The sequence below is a fragment of the Caretta caretta genome, chromosome 9, assembly GCF_965140235.1.
Source record: "Caretta caretta isolate rCarCar2 chromosome 9, rCarCar1.hap1, whole genome shotgun sequence".
NCBI classification, from domain to species: Eukaryota; Metazoa; Chordata; order Testudines; family Cheloniidae; genus Caretta; species Caretta caretta.
This window is the reverse complement of record NC_134214.1, coordinates 5,428,320-5,445,206: the sequence shown is the minus strand read 5'-3', so window position 1 is coordinate 5,445,206 and position 16,887 is coordinate 5,428,320. Positions and strand designations below refer to the sequence as shown.

At 49.4% G+C, this 16,887-nt stretch overlaps 2 protein-coding genes across 3 annotated transcripts in view; one reads left to right on the top strand and one right to left on the bottom strand.

Moving 5' to 3' along the window:
- The first annotated feature begins 1,370 nt into the window (after positions 1 to 1,370).
- Positions 1,371 to 14,968, top strand: LOC125643208 (receptor-transporting protein 1). Of its 2 annotated transcripts, none has more exons than XM_075132052.1 (3): positions 1,371 to 1,642; positions 5,412 to 7,092; positions 13,623 to 14,968. In XM_075132052.1, exons 1-2 carry the CDS (start codon positions 1,482 to 1,484, stop codon positions 5,935 to 5,937), a joined length of 687 nt encoding a protein of 228 aa, XP_074988153.1. In that variant the 5' UTR covers positions 1,371 to 1,481; the 3' UTR covers positions 5,938 to 7,092; positions 13,623 to 14,968. The 2 variants fall into 2 exon arrangements, with proteins under 2 accessions (XP_074988153.1, XP_074988152.1); XM_075132051.1 differs by having other exon boundaries at positions 5,412 to 8,405.
- A 142-nt stretch (positions 14,969 to 15,110) lies between these two features.
- The window catches only part of MASP1 (MBL associated serine protease 1), a 70,387-nt gene continuing 68,610 nt past the window's right edge, over positions 15,111 to 16,887 (bottom strand). The window contains exon 16 of the mRNA XM_048865494.2: positions 15,111 to 15,919. Within this exon, the coding sequence (XP_048721451.1) occupies positions 15,729 to 15,919 (191 nt within the window). The 3' untranslated portion in view covers positions 15,111 to 15,728. The remainder of the gene's footprint in view (positions 15,920 to 16,887) is intronic.

Sequence of the window (16,887 nt, the reverse complement as noted above, 5' to 3'; positions counted from 1 at the left end):
GCCCTCTCCTGCAGCCTGGAATGGCAGACCCACTGCGACAGACGACTGTCACACCCACCCTCCAATCAGAGGGGAAGGATGTCCTGGCAGCTCTCTAGCCAGCCAAGGCTGGGGGTGTCAGGAGATGCTTCTCCTGCTTGCCCGTCCTTTAGCCAGTCACGGCTCCGGGGGCAGGGTTGGCCTTCACAGCACTGCTGCTGATCTGGGGTGTGGGGACTCCACAGATCCGTGGCACATCTACACCGTAATGGCTAAAGTCTGGAACTAAAGCTATTCGCTTAACAGCACGCTAAGGTCTATTAACCTCTCAGCTACTGGAGAACAAGTGAAGGCTCCCCACTGTGCATAGCATGTGTCTGCCCCATCACGCGCCACCAGCACAGGGAACCGTCATTCCCAGTATCTGCCCATAGGGCTGTATTCTCAATGCGTTAACCGCCTGATTACATTTGACCAGGTGTAAGTTCTTGACATAGCAACCACGATGGCTGTTGGTGGGATCACGATGCCTTCCAAGGTTAGCTAGGAGTGTCTTGGTTTGATGGAGTAAGAGATATCAGCCCAGATAGTGCTCTGGGCTCGATACAACACGTGGGCGTTCAGATGCAGAGCTGATGTAAGTGGAGGCAACTTATTGAGTTGAGGGAGGAGGAACCGCCAGAGGAGATGCTGAGGAACAACCATAGAACAAAGTTAGTAGCAGCAGCTCAGAACCGGAGGACTAAGTGACAGAATGGCCCAGTCCTGCAGGGCTGAGTGCTGGAGAAAGACTTCCCGGGAGGAGTTCTTGACCAGGGACTGGCTGACTGGTCCTGCTTCCATGGGTCTGTCCCATGTCTGTCCCATGTCAGCAGCCATGGGCAGTGAAGGAGCCCACCTTTAATCCAGATGTCATGACATTTGCATGCTGACACAATGACATGGGAAAAACCTAGGCCCTGGGTTGACGTCTGTGTCCCGTTTTCATTTCTGTCTGTCTCAGTATTCACATGGCCGCAGCTCAGCTGAATCTGAATGCCAATGTGGAAAACAAAGCCAATCCAGCTTTTTATTTGACAGGTTTCAGAGTAGCAGCCGTGTTCGTCTGTATTTGCAAAAAGAACAGGAGGACTTGTGGCACCTTAGAGACTAACCAATTTATTTGAGCATAAGCTTTCGTGAGCTACAGCTCACTTCATCGGTTGCATTGTTGTGTGACTACTCACACACATCGTTTGGAGGCATTCACCCATCTCGGAAATACAGTCCTTATCATATACCCCAGGCAGAAACTGGAGAACCAGATTGGCTTTGGAAACAAAACTCCTTTCAGTTTCATTTCTCACACATACAGAAGTTATCCGGTATCTCTAGCAGGGAAGGAACTCAAATCCCCACCCTGCCGCTCAGCAGGTGATGAGATAGAAGTGGGAAGTAAACAATTGCAACTCCATTTGTAACTCAGCGCACGTTAGAGTGTCCCCACACGAACATCAGGAGAGATGAAGAAGCTGAACATGGATTCCTGGAGAGAAATGTTTTATGAGAAGATAGAGGAGGTGAAGCCACAAGACAACTGGGACTTAAAGGTGCAACAGAACCTTGATTACAATGACTTGGGACCTGGCTGGAAAAAATCACTGCAAGAACGTGCATTTGCCAGGTGAGGAGCAGCAGCTGATAGGGGCCGATACAGCAACTGATACAACCGCCTCCTTAGTCATTGACAAATGATCTATTTTTTGTGAGGGATGCAGTGTGTGTATGGGGGCGCAGTAGCATCCGTGTAATGAACTATGGACTGAACTATGCCTTTAAATGCATCCCCCGCTTTCAAAAATGTTTCCTTTTTTTAGAGGCGTTTGCCGTTTCAGCCACCACACGCCCCTGCCTCCCCCCGCCCCCGGTTTCTGCAAAAGCTGCTGCTACTCCTCCTGTTTTAGAAGTGTAGTTTTTCGTTTGGGTTTTACAGTCTCTCTCTCTGACGCTACTTGAAAGTTGCTGGACACAGAGAGAGCACCAGGACAGCAACCCACGGCAGGGCTTAATTTGCAATGAAAGAGGCGCTGGGGCCCAGCCTCGGCAAGCCCCAGCGTAGGTTAAGCACTGGCTGGGCGGTTGGAGAGCGGAGGCTGCCGGCCAGGCCCCCAGCTCTGAAGGCAGCGGTGTCGCCAGCAGCAGTGCAGAACAAGGATGGCCTGGCACGGTGTGTTGCCACCCAGACTTCTGCGCTGCTGCGGGCGACGGGGCTGCCTTCGGAGCTGGGTGGCTGGAGCCTGTGGCCGGGAGCCCCGCGGCGCAGGGGCTATGGATTGCCGAGCCTAGAAGCGCTGGGGCTCAACCGCAGCAAGGCCCGGCACAAATTAAGGACTGTCCCCAGGGCCTAGTGATGAGGCGCTCCTTCTAATGCTCCAGTAGTTATGGCACTATCAAAAGGTTTGGGGGACCCGGGTTCAAGCCCCTGCCTGGCTAAATAGGTCTGAGGATCTGGGCCTTAGTCACTCTGTGCCTCAGTTTCCCATCTGTAAAATGGGGGTGAGAGCATTGCCCTGCCTCACAGGGGTCTTGTGAGTGTAAATGCTTTAAAGCTTGTGAGGTGCCCAGTTACTATGGTGACGAGAGCCAGATAAGTACCTTGGGCCAGTGGTTTTCAAACTTTTTTTCTGGCTACCCAGTTGAAGAAAATTGTTGATGCCTGTGACCCAGCGGAGCTGGGGATGAGGGGTTTGGGGTGTGGAAGGGCTCAGGGCTGGGGCAAAGGGTTGGAATGCAGCGGTGAGGGCTGCGAGATGGGGCTGGGGATGAGGGGTTTGGGGTGCAGGAGGGGACTCTGGGTTTGGGGAGGGCTCAGGATTGGGGCAGGGCTGCGGGAGGGGGTCAGGGCTCTGGGCTGGGGGTGCAGGCTTCAGGCTGGGGCTGGGGATGAGGGGTTTGGGGTGCAGGAGGGGGCTCTGGGTTTGGGGGGGCTCAGGGCTGGGGCAGAGGGTTGGGGTGTGGGAGGGGGTCAGGGCTCTGGGATGGGGGTGCAGGCTTCAGGCTGGGGTCGGGGATGACGGGTTTGGGGTGCAGGAAGGGGCTTCTGGTTCGGGGGGGGCTCAGGGCTAGGGCAGAGGATTGGGGCGCAGGATGGGGCACGGACTTACTTCGGGCGGCTCCTGGTCAGCAGGGCAGCGGCCTAAGGCAGGCTTCCTGCCTGTCCTGGCACCGCGGTTTGAAAACCATTGCCTTAGACAGAAATCAATAATTCCAAACACAGTCAGGTCTGATTCCTGCCTATGCAGCATTTAGCGCTGCTAGACACCATGGGCAGCACTGACTGACTGTCAAACCCTTGGTGCAATGTTGAAGTTATGGCTTAAACGCCTCCAAGACAAATACATTTCATAGAACCCGGGGGCAATTCTCTCGTCATATATAGCAAAACAAAGACCACCAGATCCTCGGCTCCTTTGGGTGTCCTGGAGCTAGGTCAATTTCCACCAGCTGAGGATTCGCTGATCAAGTAGATATGGTATGAATATGGATAGCTGTATATCCAGTTGGCTGGCAGTCAGGTCAGTACCGCCCCAAGGGTATGTATTGTTGTGAAAGCCTCTGGTACACTTAGTGCTGGTGGAAGGTGCTGGACTGACATCGATGGTGCCTGATACAAGGCGCTTCTTCGGTTTTACCTCATTGTAAAAAGATTTGGGAGCAATGTGGTCTTGGGATGATCAGGCGAGGTATTTCCAGTAGAGATAAGGAGGTTTTAGTACCATTATACAAGGCACTGGTGAGACCTCACCTGGAATACTGTGTGCAGTTCTGGTCTCCCATGTTTAAGAAGGATGAATTCAAACTGGAACAGGTACAGAGAAGGGCTACTAGGATGATCCGAGGAATGGAAAACCTCTCTTATGAAAGGAGACTCAAGGAGCTTGGCTTGTTTAGCCTAACTAAAAGAAGGTTGAGGGGAGATATGATTGCTCTCTATAAATATATCAGAGGGATAAATACCGGAGAGGAAGAGGAATTATTTAAGCTCAGTACCAATGTGGACACAAGAACAAATGGATATAAACTGGCCACCAGGAAGTTTAGACTTGAAATTAGATGAAGGTTTCTAACCATCAGAGGAGTGAAGTTTTGGAATAGCCTTCCAAGGGAAGCAGTGGGGGCAAAAGATCTATCTGGCTTTAAGATTAAACTCGATAAGTTTATGGAGGAGATGGTATGATGGGATAACATGGTTTTGGTAATTAAATCTTCATAGTAAATAGGCCTAATGGCCTGGGATGTGATGTTAGACGGGGTGGGATCTGAGTTACCCAGGAAAGAATTTTCTGTAGTATCTGGCTGGTGAATCTTGCCCATATGCTCAGGGTTTAGCTGATCACCATATTTGGGGTCGGGAAGGAATTTTCCTCCAGGGCAGATTGGAAGAGGCCCTGGAGGTTTTTCGCCTTCCTCTGTAGCATGGGGCACGGGTCACTTGCTGGAGGATTCTCTGCTCATTGAAGTCTTTAAACCACCATTTGAGGACTTCAGTAGCTCAGACATAGGTGAGAGGTTTTTCGCAGGAGTGGGTGGGTGAAATTCTGTGGCCTGCGTTGTGCAGGAGGTCAGACTAGATGATCATAATGGTCCCTTCTGACCTTAGTATCTATGAATCTATTTAGCTTAACAGAGAGAAGGCTAAGAGGTGACTTGATTACAGTCTATAACTATCTACATGGGGAACAAATATTTAATAATGGGCTTTCAATCTAGAAGAGAAAGGTCTAAGAGGACTCAATGGCTAGAAGTTGAAGCTAGAGAAATTCAGACTAGAAATAAGGCGTAAAATTTTAACACTGGGAGTAATTAACCATTGGAACAATTTACCAAGGGTCGTGGTGGATTCTTCCTCAGTGGCCATTTTAAAATCAGGACAGGATGTTTTTCTAAAAGCTCTGCTCTAGGAATTATTTTAGGGCAGTTCTCTGGCCTGAGTTACCCAGGAGGCCAGACGAGATGATCACAATGGTCCCTTTTGGCCTGAGAATCTATGAATCTGTAATTACACTGAAATGCATTAAAAATAAGGCAAAGCAGTGGCGGACACAGCCCAGTGAGCATTACACCTGCTTACACCAGATCCGAGGTTGGCCCCATGGCTTTGATTAGCCTTGAGTTTGCCAGCAGGCGCTGCTGGTTGGTTGCTGTAATGGGATCTACAAACCCCATACTGAGCTTAGGCAGGGTGGGGAGTGGACCCCCTCCTGTCTGCAGGCAAGCAGCTCGACCACACCTACAGGCAGCTGCTGGAGCTGCCAATCATGGAGACACTTTTTTGGGGGGTGGGGGAGGTAATAGTTGCCTATATAAGACAAACCCTCTAATATCAGGATGGTCCTGATAATAGTGGGACATCTGGTCACGCTATGCATGATATATCTCTTTCCTCTTTTTAGCTTCCAGTGCTCATGGTGCCAGCATTTCTGGGCATCAGTTCAAGTGGTTATTCTGTTCCACATGTACCGGGACCTGCACAGGAGAAAAGGTTGCGTGAAGATGAGAGTCTTTAGACAAGAATGTTATGAGTGCTCCAAGGGTAAGTTAGAAGAGCCAGATTTCAAGGAGGAAAGCGTCCAGAGGGTCTTGGAGAACTTGGTCATCAGCATTAGAGAGAAATGCTATGGAGAGTACGTGGACCACACCCAGTTATCCGAGGTTACAGTGATAGGACAGCACTATGGACCACATCAGAGTGACCATTGTGAGGCTTGTCGGTTGGGAATACATCAGAGGCCCAAACGCTCAATGTATTATGGAAGACCCAAAGACACAGTGTACCATGGGACATCCAAAGACACAATGCCACCAGTTCAGCTACCATCACACAATTTACCCCAAGACACGATTTGCTGCGTTTTCTGTACTATTTGCATTTTGATTTTTATTTATATGAGCAGTTGGATACCACAGCTAGTCAAATAGTGGGGGTAACCCCCCCCCCCCCCCGATTCATGAATAATTGCAAATATAGTCAGCTAGTTTGGTTTGCTCTGATTGGTGCATTTGTATTACTTATTTTACCTGAGTGTGTAAATAATTGCTGGGTATTCAAGAACATTTTTGAAAGTCCCCAAAAACTTCATGAATTCTGGTGGGAGTGATTCTGCGTCTGAAAATTCCAACCAGAACTACATCATTCATCCCTCTCTTTTCTCTCGTTATTGTTCTCTGGTTTGAAAACTTCCAGTTGGCTAATCAAGGAGCAGAAACACTACCACCTGACTCAGGTGCCAGCCACACACCAGGAGTAACAAATGGCTAAAACGAGGTTTGTGAACAGCCCCAGAGACTGAAATTATTTGTCTGGACTCTTTGGCAAATCCAAATAACCAACACGTTGGATCCGTGAACCCAGAAAGGAGCTACTTTAATAATGAACACGATTTTTGACGACTGGTTCAGCTGGCTCTATCTGTTACCTTCCCGTTTTTTAAGGCATTTGACGTTGAAAACTGAACAACAGGAGAGAGACTGGATTTAGCAACTGAACTATTTGAGGAAAGATGGGCCAAAGGAGATGAGCTAATTCAAAAGAGAATCATAGCAATGTCATGCTGGAGGGGAAGTCAAGAGGTCATCTAGTCTACCCCCACCCCCTCCATGCTAAGGCAGGATAAAGTAAACCTAGACCATCTTGGATAGATGTTTGTCTACCCTACTTTTAAAACCCTTCAGTGATGGAGATTCCACAGCCTCACTTGGTAACCTGTTCCAGTGCCCAGCTGTCCCTAAAGTTTTTCCTGATATCCAACCTAAATCACCATTGCTGCCAACAAAACCTATTACTTGTTGTCCTACCCTCGGTGAACATGGAGAACAACTGATCACCGTCCTCTTGCCTTTGACATAGTTAAAGAGAGTTATCACATCCGCCCTCAGCCTCCTCTTCTCTAGACTAAACATGCCCAAAATTGTGGATGCAACTTTTACAAAGATGATACGGACCCCCAGTGCAACTCATAACACCAACGGCTTCGCTGCGATGCAGTCAATTACCTTCTGTGTTGCTCACCCTTCTTTCCTCTTGTGCAGGAAATGAATTGTTCCATCAATAATTTTGTGTCTCTTTCAAAAAAAGTGAGTAACTGAAACAGCCAAGGTGATGGGAAGCTCCGTTGCTGTCTCTTTAAACGCCATAATGCAGGTTGGGTAGTCACAAAGCCACATGTGTAATGTTGTGGTTAACAGTGAAGCAACTCTTCGGTTTGCCCTTGAGACAGGTTGTTCCTGTTGACTAATATATGCTGACTAGCATACTTACATTAGATGCTGGTAATACCACCCGCAATACATGTTCCAAGCCTTTAAGCTTCTATATATTATTAAGCATTAATACAGCAGTTATATAGCCCAGATTGGCCTGTAACTTTATTATGATCCTGTTCACTTATGCTAAGTGTCCAATAACACCTCTCATTAGCTGAAATTAACCCTAGCTTAAGTAGATGTGCAAACTGTCGGGATCAGGACATGTGAGCATTGCCTCATAGCTAACGAGAGGGAGTTACCCTGACAAGCCTGTTTATCCTGGTACAGGCCTAAAGGGTGTCCTCATGCCCCTTAATACCTGGAATGCATGTGGTCAGAAGAACAAAAGATACACTATGGTACCAGGAACAAACAAGGTGAAAAGCTGATTAGTGATATCCAGTTTCAGGTGATGTACATACTAGCTTTCACTGGTAAATAAGTAGGGTATAAAAAGATGGATTTAGGGATGTCACTTTGGGGCGCACACATGGCACGGGGCTGCTCTGCGGAGACTGGAATCATATAGAACCTTTCTCTAGACCATCTTAATAAACCTGAGTGACATTGATGGTTTAGTCTCTTGAGTAGATTTCATAATGAACCAAAGGGTGGTGAAGCGACTGACTAGACAATTTACCCACAGTTCTAAGGCTTCTTTTGTGGCCTGGGTTCAGTGGTTCCACTCCCTTGGCTGAGGGGGGCGGGCATCGGCGCACCCATCACCAACTTCTTTACCAAATGAGGCAGGGGCTATCTAGCCTCATTCGCTTCTCAGGCCTGCTTCGTTCTCCAAGAACCACCTGTCTTGTGCACTGAAAGAAGCAGAGGTCCTGGGGAAAATATAGTGCCCAATCATGTAAATTACATTATCATAATTCATAGGCACAAGGGAGCTGAATTAAAGCTGCACGGGCGACCTTAGCGCTGGCATTTCCGGAGTTCAGGATGTTGCAATCAATGTTTTGAAGCTCCCGCTCTGGCCATCTCTCTTGTATCCCAAGTGCAGCGCTGACTCGGCTCAAGGAGGTGGGCATAGATAATCCTCGCTTGTAACCGTTCCCTGCTACAGGCAATCAGAGATGCTGCTGCATGGCCTTGCTTAGTGCAACTGTGCGGCGCTCCCACAACGCGCTCTTCTGGTGAGTTTCCTGCCCTCCCCCTGGCAGGCCCCCATTCCCACCCTCCCACCCCCCCTGTTAGGCTGGGTCTGAAAAGTAATCTCTGTCCTGAACCCAGAGGAGAGAGGCATCAAGCAAAGTAAAAAAAAAACGAGGAGTCCTTGTGGCACCTTAGAGACGAATACATTTATTTGGGCATAAGCTTTCGTGGGCCAAACCTTAAAACTAAAGCTTATGCCTTAGTCTCTAAGGTGCCACAAGGACTCCTTGGTTTTTTTGCTTATACAGACTAACACGGCTGCCACTCTGAAACCTATCAAACAAAGTGTTGCCCTGAGCCTGTGCCTGCAGATGGCGCCCAGCACCCTTAGCCTGAGATTTTATTCCTCCCAGACAACACTTTAAACCACCCATTGCCTTTGGGTTACGACTGACTCAATCACATATCATAGAATATCTGGGTTGGAAGGGACCTCAGGAGATCATCTAGTCCAACCCCCTGCAGGGACAGACTTAACCTAAAAACAGGACTTGTGGCACCTTAGAGACTCACAAATGGATTTGAGCATAAGCTTTCGTGCGCTACATCTCACTTCATCGGATGCATTCACTTATGCTCAAATAAATGGGTTAGTCTCTAAGGTGCCACAAGCCCTCCTTTTCTTTTTGCGGATACAGACTAACACGACTGCTACTCTGAGACTTAACCTAGAGAAGCCTGGTTCAGTTAAATCTCCACCCGGGGTCTGTGCTGTTGAAGTGCAAGGCAATGAATGTTACTTCTCTCATCTCAGTTTTGCCCCTTCTGCCTAACTGACCCCTACCAACCAAAGCCAAATAGAAATTAGTAAAATCGAAACAAATGTTAACCCTATCCCTGAGTTTTTGCCCTGAAAAGGGAGAAGTGCCATAAAATCCACTTTGGACTTTGCTATTGCTATTGATGGTACTTGGAAAGTGATCGCATGCTGCGATGGTGGGCAGTAGTACAAAACTCAATTAGATAGCTAGATCCTCAGAAATATTCCTCGGGCCTTGCACAGAATCCAGCCTGAAGCAACCGAGTCTGCAGTTAGTCAAACATATGGCTGGCCTAACTTAAAGGCTACCGAAATCTCATTGGGGCAACCAGGGTAGAGTCCCGAGCTCCGTGCTCCTCTGTATTTTACCTACTAGCCAGCCAAGGTATTTGAAAATTTCTGCTGGACTCTTTCAGCTGTGAGAAAGTTACTGTGACTGAGAGTTAATTATCCTGCTTGCTTTATACTAAACCCAGTGCACACCGTTGGGCATTCAAACTAAGCTGAATTCTTCTGTGACTCTGTCTTTCAAGCCAAAGTGGCCTTTTGGCTGCTAAAAAGTGGCCAGGGACTTCCCACGATTCCTGTGTTTGTTGACGCTGTTTCTTAGCTATTGAGCGTCAAAAATACACATCCAGTGAAACATAATGGGCAAAAGTAACCCCTGATGAAAGGCCACTGGCGCCAATGATTTCAGCTATTCCACTGCAACCAAGAGCACAAGCCAGCTCCATGTTGGCAGTGGGGACTTTTCTGAGGTTTTTTTGTTGGGGAGGAGCAGCTGTGTTCCTCGTTTCCATGAATAACGTGTTTCCCGTTGCGTTTGTGGGTGTGAATCGATGTCTCCTGAGCCCGTCCCGGTACACATGCACACTCACACAGACACTACACTCTCTCTCGCACATGGGCCGATTGCTCATGTATGTGCAGATGAGACAGAAATGAAATGACACACTAAGAGCTCTGACGTAGGCCCCTGGCACCTGAGGCCCCTCTGGCTTTAGGAGACTCCCCGGAGTTCCTCAGTGGAAGAAGGGGCTTGGAGCAGATGCTGATTTCAGCCACGCTCACCTTCCATCCCCTCCTTTGCTGCACCAGGCACAGAGGGTGACCAAACGCCCCACCACTTGTGCTCCAGTGTTCATTCCCACTGGCGGGGAAAGGCCAGGAAAGCCCCACTCCCCAGTCCAGAGGTTTGGCTGCTGGAACAATGTCTGGGACTAAACGGCTCGGGGGGCTAGGCCCGGCCAGCCCCCTCGCCCAGAACAATACCGGGTGCTGTGCCTCAGATTCTCCATTCCAGTCAATAGGAGAGGGACGTCCACAGTCCCCAGGCAAAGCAGACCGCCCAGGGTTTTGCTCCAGCTCCGATGTCGTGGGGTTTGTGCTGCATCCCGTCCCCACCTTCTGAGGGGGCGGGGGGGGGGGGAGTTTGGTAATGACAGCATTGCTTAGCGCTAGTTGTGATGCCCCTTGACTCCGCTTGGAACGCCCTGTCTGTTCCAAAGAAACACCCCGACTGTTGGCTTCCAGTGTGCACCAGCCTCGAGTCTAATCACACCGTGCCCAGTGGCATTCCTGGGATGGGTGCTATCAAAACGTACCGACCCTCATTTTCTTTGCTAAAAAAATGTTTCTTCAGATAAAAAGGAGATTTTAAAAAACCTCCTGTTGTTGTAGCTTCTCTGCCACAGACTCCTGGTGTGACCTTGGCATGTCACTTACTCTCTCTGGGGAAAGGATGAAGATCGTTGCTTTGTCCCACTCTTTGTCTAGACTGCAAGCTCTTCAGCACAGGGCCTGGCTCTTGCTACGTGTTTGGACAGTTCCCAGCACAAACTGGAATACAGATGATTCAATTCTGAACTCAGCGGCAACAGCGGAAACCTAATCAACCCTTGCAGTGGTTTTCTGTCTAATTTAATCGGTCTGTCTGTAGGCATTTTTAGGGCAGTATCTTTGTGCCATTGACTTCATCTGAGTAACTCTGGTTTTACCCTGGTGTCCATGAGATCAGAATCTGGCTCTAAGTCCTTCCAACTCCCCCTTTTAAGATTCAACTCCCTTTGGCAAATGTCCCAGGAAAGGAATTTGGTTTCTTTTGAAGTAAAGCTTTCATCCCCTCCTGCTCAAAAATCTCCCATAGTCATTCCCTTTCTTCTTCCTTGACTGAGTTTACACGATAATAGAGGTGGAGATCCAGAGCTGAATTTTGCAGCAGAGCCATGCCGTTACCCAGCTCCTCTGCTATGGTCGAGGAACACAGTTACAGCTTGTGTGTGTGTTCGCACGCAAGGGTCAGTTACTGCCCCGGGGATCAGCTGGCTATTCCCCCTAGGCCAGCAGCATGGCAGGGTGGGATAGCAAGCGCACACTCAGGTTCTCCTCCTGAGGCTAGGTCTGGAGTAGCCCAGCGTAGTGCCCTGTATCCCAGCTTCTCTGGGCCAATATCTCTCTAGCAAGCAGGGGTGCCCCCCGGCAGTTTCTGCGTGGTACGCACAGCTGACCCATTCTCCCTTCCTTGTCCTTGTTGTAGCAGGTCTGGAGGCTGTCACTGAGTGAGTCCAGTGGGCAGAACACAGGGGCCGGCCCGTGGTACGCACCGTGCGTAAGGAGCATACAGCTGCGGGTGCCTGACCCTTGTTGGTCACAGGGTCAGCGAGTGGACATGCTCCATCCCAGTGACCTTGTCCTCGTCCCTGGACGGAGCAGCCAGACTCTGCCTGCCTAGTGCTCTCCGCAGAATCAGCTGGCCTCTGGCTGCAGAACAGGTCTTGTGCCGCCAACAGGTCAAGAGGTGCCAGCAAAGGTGGCGTCTGTCACTGCTTTTCCTTTTCTCTTCTGTGCCCTGTTTTCTAGCCCTGCAATGATCAGCTGCTGGGTGAGCACAGAGGGACCAAAGCCCAGGACAGCACCTCCGTGCATTTAATGAACAAAGGGAAGTGGGCCAGATGGGCTCCGTGTCCAGCATCAGTGATTAACTGCAGAGCTATGAAAGGAGAGAGGAAGAAACGTTTCTTGTAGCAGGTTTCAGAGTAACAGCCGTGTTAGTCTGTATTCGCAAAAAGAAAAGGAGTGGGTTTGTGGGGGCGGGATGGATTTGTGCTGGAAATGGCCCAGCTTGATTATCATACACATTGTAAAGAGAGTGGTCACTTTAGATAAGCTATTACCAGCAGGAGAGTGGGGTGGGGGGAGAGAAAACCTTTCGTAGTGGTAAACACCCATTTTTTCATGGTTTGTATGTATAAGAACATCTTCTGTATTTTCCACAGTATGCATCCGATGAAGTGAGCTGTAGCTCATGAAAGCTTATGCTCAAATAAATTGGTTAGTCTCTAAGGTGCCACAAGTCCTCCTTTTCTTTCTTGTAGCAGCAATTCATCAGCTCTGGCTGGGTGAGAGCTGCCCTGGAGCTGTTGAAGTGCAGATCCTAGAGCCCAGTGGTTGATGCTATAGGAGCCAGACTTTCATTTTGCCCTTTCCTAAGAAAAAAAGTGTTCCCTTTCCTGTGGCCTCCAAACTAGGATTTTCAGGCCTGTGAAATACACTCTATGGGGCTATAGGCCACCGGCTCTCCTCTGCCCTGGTGTGAATCTGAAGTGACTCCACTGAAATCAGTGCGTTTATTTCAGATCTGTACCTCTGAATAAAATCTGGACTCCTTTTGCTAGAGATGAATCTGGATCAACACCCCAGGTCTGGCCCCCTGGATCCAGGCCTGTGTTTGGATCCCGTTTTTGCAGCTCGAACCTCTCTCAGCAGGCCGAATCCACCCAGCCTGAAATATGGCAAGGTTTGGGTGCAGATCTGGATTTTGAACACTCCTCAGGGTCCTCAGGAGCCTTTGCTGCAGGGATTTGGGGAGATATGGGGCCCGATTCTGCTCTTGGTCACCCCAGGGGAAAGCCAGTGCCAGTGAGATCAGAGTCAGGGCTGGGACATGTGGTGCCCGTCTCAGAGCTCAGACTCAGATGCATCTCTCCCTGCATCACAGACCCGAGTGGAGTGTTGTAAAGGGGCAGGTGGGGGGTGAGTCTCACCTGGCTTGGGGTTTTGCCTGGCTGAGCTGGGATCTCTCACCCCACAACAGGTCACCCCATTCTTCCCTTCCACTGTCTTTTCTGGGAAGTGACCCAATAACCTTCTACCTGCAATTCCCCCCCAGCCCCCACCCCGCTATCTCCCCCATCCTGCCTTCTTCAGGGGAGAAAGACAGCCAGAAAGGTTGTATCACCAGGGTCTCCCAGAGGTCAATGTCCAGCCCACTCCCCATTCTATGGCAGAGAGCTGACCCCTCAACTCAAGACTTAGCAGGAAAGTAGAGGGACTGACTGGTTTTCAGCTAGTTTGATGTGAAATGTACTTTTCTGGGATGGTAGCTGCTTGCTACTTGCCCAGCCACATTGTTAATTTCTGTTATTCTCTCTGTTCGCAGCCTACCTGCAGCTACCTCCCGGCTGGCTGCCGAGTGCTTCTTTAAGGCTGTTTCAAGGTTCTAAATAATCGACCTGCAAGGCGTAAGCCAGAGTCATTTTTAACAAACCCTATTCACGTGCAATCGTAGAGACCTGCTTCCGATCTTCCTTCCTGAGCGATGCTAGAAGAGCAATAGCTAAACGGCCACCCTTACGGTAGTTCAAAGGCAAGAGAGAATACGAGCCCAAGTATTACACAGGTTGCATGGGAGTGCTGCACAAGGCACTGTGTTCCCTCTATGTTGCATACATCGTCTGTGTGCATGATGTGGTTTTTGCACGTTACATGTTGCATCTTGCAAGGAGCATTGAGTGTTTGGGTTGCATGCTGTGGACTGAGTCGCCTGGGTCTGGTGGACCTTTCAGACCGCGCAAATGAAGCCAGGAAAAGCAGATGTGGAAGCTGGCAGAGCTGACAGAGTGGCGAGCTTTATTATGCACATCGTCACCATTGCAGCCTTTTGGTACCTGACTGGTGAGCGTCCCCCAGCAGGAGCAATGGTGACCTAGGGCCTGTTCAAAGCCCACGGAAATGGGCGTCTGTCTATTGAGTTCAGTGGGCTTTGGATCAGTCCTGTGGGCACCGGTTGTCTCAGCCTCACCTTATTTTAAGAGGCTTTAATTAGAGTATCAGACATGGAACGCCTCAAGTGCAAATGCTAGGTGCCACCAGCAGGCCTATGTGTTCCAGCAGGCCTGGGTCTGACCTGGCTGCTGCTCTGCTCAGGGGGAGTTTTGTTACTGATTTCGGGGGGAAGGGGGGGCAGAATCAGGGCATGGATTTGGACCAAGTTCCGCTTGCTGTAAACCCCTCCTCACCTTTCCTTTGGTATGAATACTGGGTGTTGAAAGGATAACACTGTTTAACCTGTGGGTTACTAAGACGCAGCTGCCTACTAGAGACAACAAAGGCACTGGGAGAGGGAATGGAGAAGTCACACGGCGATCATTGGTTGTACGCTGAAGGAAGAACTTGAAACTTCCAAGGGTCCAGGACCCTTTGGTCTGGCAGATCCTGAATTCGGAGCGGCTGCATGTTTTGAAAGACATTCTTCTGCCTAGGTGAAATTCACCCCTGGGCAGAGCCGGACATGCCACCTAAGTCCCACTTATGACTTAAATGTGACATAGATCTTGTGCTGGCTTTACACAGAGGGGTGAATTTCAACCACTCTATTCCCAGAGGCAGAGAAGGAGTATCTTTCTCAGGCTTGTATCTGTAATTTTCACTCCATGCATCTGAAGAAGTGTTTTTTTTTACCCACGAAAGCTTATGCCCAAATAAATCTCTTAGTCTTTAAGGTGCCACCAGACTCCTCGTTGTTTTTGTGGATACAGACTAACACGGCGGCCCCTCTGATACATCTTTCTCAGAGTTGATCCTGGAAATATTACTGGGCGTCGTACTTTGAATGCTCCCATTAGCATCACAGTCGAGAATACTTAAGTATTTGCAGCATTGGGCCCTTTGTTTGCATAGCATAGGCTACAATTAATTCAAAGCACTTTTACAAACATTCAATGGTCTAAAAAATAATGATTTGGTTTAAGGAGCAAAGTTTCCTTTGCCGTGTTTCATAACAGAGACGGTTTGTGAAACCCCATTTTTTTTTTAAAGTCTCATGGGTTTTGTAAAACCCCAAACTCTGGCGGGCCCCCCCCCCCAGTCTAAATCAGCAGTATTGATTATGGCATCAGGTTTATCCTGTGCTTTCCTGGTCAATGAAGTTACAATGGAATTGCAGAGTGGTCCGTCCGTGGCTCTTGGTGCCTGGAAACCAAGGGGAAATTGGCTTATCCCCGCAGGATTGGCTGCAGAGATGGGCTCAGGTCACAGGTCAGTTCAGGTGGGTGCAGGAATCCAGTCTAAGCCTTTCCTACCACTATATCCTGAGGGAATTTACACTCTGAGGCAGGCAAGGCATCTCCCTGAGGTGGCTTTTTTGGCAGAAATTGGAACGACCCATTGATGTGTCATCGACTTAATTGTCTGCTGCAGAACTGGCAAACTTGGTACTCCTCCCAGCTGTTCTCACCTAGCCAGGGTTGTGAGCAGGCCAGAGAATTCAATATTCCACCCCAGTGACCTGCTTAATCCAGGCCAAGCTCTTGGACACATTGGAATACACTCCATACCGATCATTCTGCCCGCATCCATCTCCCCAGGACACTGTGCCAATCAGCTGCCAGTGGTTATTCTGGTTGGTTAAGGTGACCATGGGCCCCCCTGAATCTCCGCTACAAGCATCTTTTCCTCCTGTGGGTAGAAGAGAAGGGTGGTCATTTCCGTGGCGCCCAAGGGACCCAAACGCGCCGCAGACTTTGCAAATTGCTACTCCAACTTTACGGACAGGGTTAGCCACGTGCCCCCACTAAAATGCAGCTACCTCTGAGTGGAGAATGTGGCAACTCTTTAGCAGTGCACAGCAAGGCTGAGAAGCGATTTAAGGTGGGAAGGGAGGAAGAATTCTGGACCTAGTTGAAACTAAAGGAGAACTAGAGGGAGGCAGAATGACCCAACCTAAAATTTGGCCAGGACACCAGAGTTAACACCCTGGAAAGTGATCATAGAATATCAGGGTTGGAAGGGACCTCAAGAGGTCATCTAGTCCAACCCCCTGCTCAAAGCAGGACCAATCCCCAATTTTTGCTCCAGATCCCTAAACGGCCTCCTCAAGGATTGGACTCACAACCCTGGGTTTAGCAGGCCAATGCTCAAACCACTGAGCTATCCCTCCCCCCAGCGTAGATCCTTTAGTGACCACATGTGGCCAGGACCTCGGTTTGATGTTTCCTGCAAAGCAGGGTGACCAGATGTCCCGAATTTATAGGGACAGTCCCGATATTTGGGGCTTTGTCTTATATAGACACTTATTACTTCCCACCACCGTCCCGATTTTTTACACTTGGTATCTGGTCACCCCAATCCAAAGACATCCAGCACAGGAGAAAAGATGGGTTAACTTCTCAAACTGGTTTCAAGGAGATGTGAAAACCAGATGTTAAGATGTCACCACATCTTATCAGGAAACCGGGCCTGGCATGGTATGGGCGAATCTATCTGTCCGGAACCAAACTGGAAGCTGCGTCCCCTTTGAATCCCCTGCACTAGTTGTGCGGCGTGAACCTCTGTCCATAAGCCCATCCCCACTGCAGAATTTCCCAGAGTTCATGGCTGTAAGGCCAGACAGTGAGCATCCGTTCTGATGTCTCATCCAACGCAGG